The 2,225-nt window shown below is 35.4% G+C and overlaps 1 protein-coding gene across 1 annotated transcript in view; it reads left to right on the plus strand.

Moving 5' to 3' along the window:
* Positions 1-856: 856 nt before the first annotated feature.
* The window catches only part of LOC107758795 (nuclear factor of activated T-cells, cytoplasmic 2-like), a 39,260-nt gene continuing 37,891 nt past the window's right edge, over positions 857-2,225 (plus strand). The window contains exon 1 of the mRNA XM_016576615.1: positions 857-1,110. Coding sequence (XP_016432101.1) covers positions 1,053-1,110 — 58 coding nt within the window. The 5' untranslated portion in view covers positions 857-1,052. The remainder of the gene's footprint in view (positions 1,111-2,225) is intronic.

Genomic DNA, 2,225 nt, shown 5'->3' on the forward strand with positions numbered 1-2,225 from the left:
GTGTGTGTGTGTGTGTGTGTTTAAATGTGTTTTTTAAATATCTTTTTCTGATCCATTTATATATCATTTTACTGGATGGAAATAATTTTTAAAAATATATATTTTAATATTTAAACAAAATTGAAATATAGGTCTATGTTTAAATAAATATCTAAATTTTATTTTTTTTTAATTATAAACTGTTTAAAATAATAAAATAAAATATTTATTTATTTACAACTTCTCCCAAAGGTAATATTTTGTGAATGTAATTAATTTTATAATTTAACAATGAACGTATTATGTATAATAAAAATGAATGCATAATTTTATAAATTAAAATCTGATTCCTTTTAATGTTTTTTCCAGTGAAAAGTGAGTTTGTACTATCTTTGGTTAATGTCATTCAATCATTTTAAGCGTCCATACACTTTCTGTGGCCGTTTTACTGTATTTGAGCCCAATAAGACTCTGAATGCGCAGTGTAGTAAAGCTGTAGGTTACTTAATGAGCCCTGTCCCTTCACAACCCCGCTGTGTGTTCATGCATATGCTTAAACGTTGCTCCTGTTTTCATTTTTCTCCCCCTCCTCTTCCCCTCAGCGCTAATTTTTTCAAGGCCACAATGAAGTTCTTGTGCGCCACTGTCTGAGAGAAGCCGCAGAAATGCCTTGGCGCAGAGCCTGGAGACGTCATGGATTCCTGAGTGCGCGCTCTGCAGGAAAGCCCTGAGTCTCCGAGATGGAGCCGCTCCAGGTTTCCATGGCAGAGCGCACAAACAGGAGGAAACACTGAGGGAATCCCGTTATTTTACAGCATTGGCCCATTATAAACACCCAGAGCCGGGGAAGGAAGGCGCTCTTGATTCTCAAGTCAGTCCTCAGAGCAGGCAAAGGAGTTCCTACCACACAGAACTACTGCTATTGCGCACTGCTCTTTTTTGCACTTATAACGGAGTATTTGCTTTTTCTTTCTCAGTTTTCTCCATCCAGATTTTTTTTTCTGCTATGAATTGTACAGAAAGGCTATTTCTGGACTGTTGAATTCATTTTTTTTGTATAGCCTATTTTTCAAATGTTTAGAGAGTCTTGGAGACTGATGCACTTCCACAGCATGAGGTCGATGGATCAAGGTATGGATGGCGCGTGCTGAAGTGTTGTGAATTACTGGTAATCAAGAATTTGATTTTTAACGTTTCCTTATAGCTAAACTGTTAATGCTAAATGCGATGTAAATGGAATGAACGTAATTAGTGATGTATTAAGCAATGAAAGATGTACAGTATATTACAGTATGTACAGTAAAGGGCAGTTACGTCATGAGGGAACTCTCAATGACATCGATACATGCAATATTGAGACATGAAAATGTAATCGTTTATGCTTCTTAACATATTCCTTTTTTGAATGAATGAACTTTTACACTTATTACTGGATTTAGAATTATGATTCATTCAGACTATTGCCATGCATTTAACAGACTGTTTAGTTTTCAAAACTTTTTTAATATGAAATTGCTTTAGTTTGTCAAACACATGGAAAGTTGTGTCTCTTTGATTTTTATTTGTACTTATTCAGAGAGAGGAGATGCAGTAGTTCAGGTGCACTTGAGTTTAAATAGCATGTCGGTGATGCACAAAACATGAAATGATTTAATACTACTACTACTAATAAATGACCAGCTGAATTTGGATTGGCATACTATGTGGCAGAAATAGTAAGGATTTCTTATAGTTCATCATGACTCACCATGAGTATTGAATATCATTAGTTACATAAAATTCAGACTGCTTGGCTATTCATGGATCATGCTGCAATGGAAAGTTCAGGTAATGTTGAATAACCCTAGATACCGCCACCATGTAAATAATCACATCGTGTCATTTCGGTCTATAAAAGTCTGGATTTGTCTGGAATAACTGTGGGTCTAAAATTGCAGGTTATTTTTCACCTTCATTCAAAAAAACTCTCAGGTCAGAGCAAGATCTGGTGAGGTGGAAAGTGGTTTGATATTTTAAGGAATCATAAAATAAGTGACTGAGTTTGATAACTGTGGCCACAAGATAAAATTACAAAATAAAATTTCTAGATAGATAGATAGATAGATAGATAGATAGATATGGAGGGAGAGAGTGATACAGATAGACAGACAGACAGACAGACAGATAGATAGATAGATAGATAGATAGGGAGGGAGAGAGTGATATAGATAGACAGACAGACAGACAGACAGACAGACAGGCAGGCA

Source organism: Sinocyclocheilus rhinocerous, unplaced genomic scaffold (genome assembly GCF_001515625.1).
Source record: "Sinocyclocheilus rhinocerous isolate Xijiao unplaced genomic scaffold, SAMN03320098_v1.1 scaffold1496, whole genome shotgun sequence".
Lineage (NCBI taxonomy): Eukaryota > Metazoa > Chordata > Actinopteri > Cypriniformes > Cyprinidae > Sinocyclocheilus > Sinocyclocheilus rhinocerous.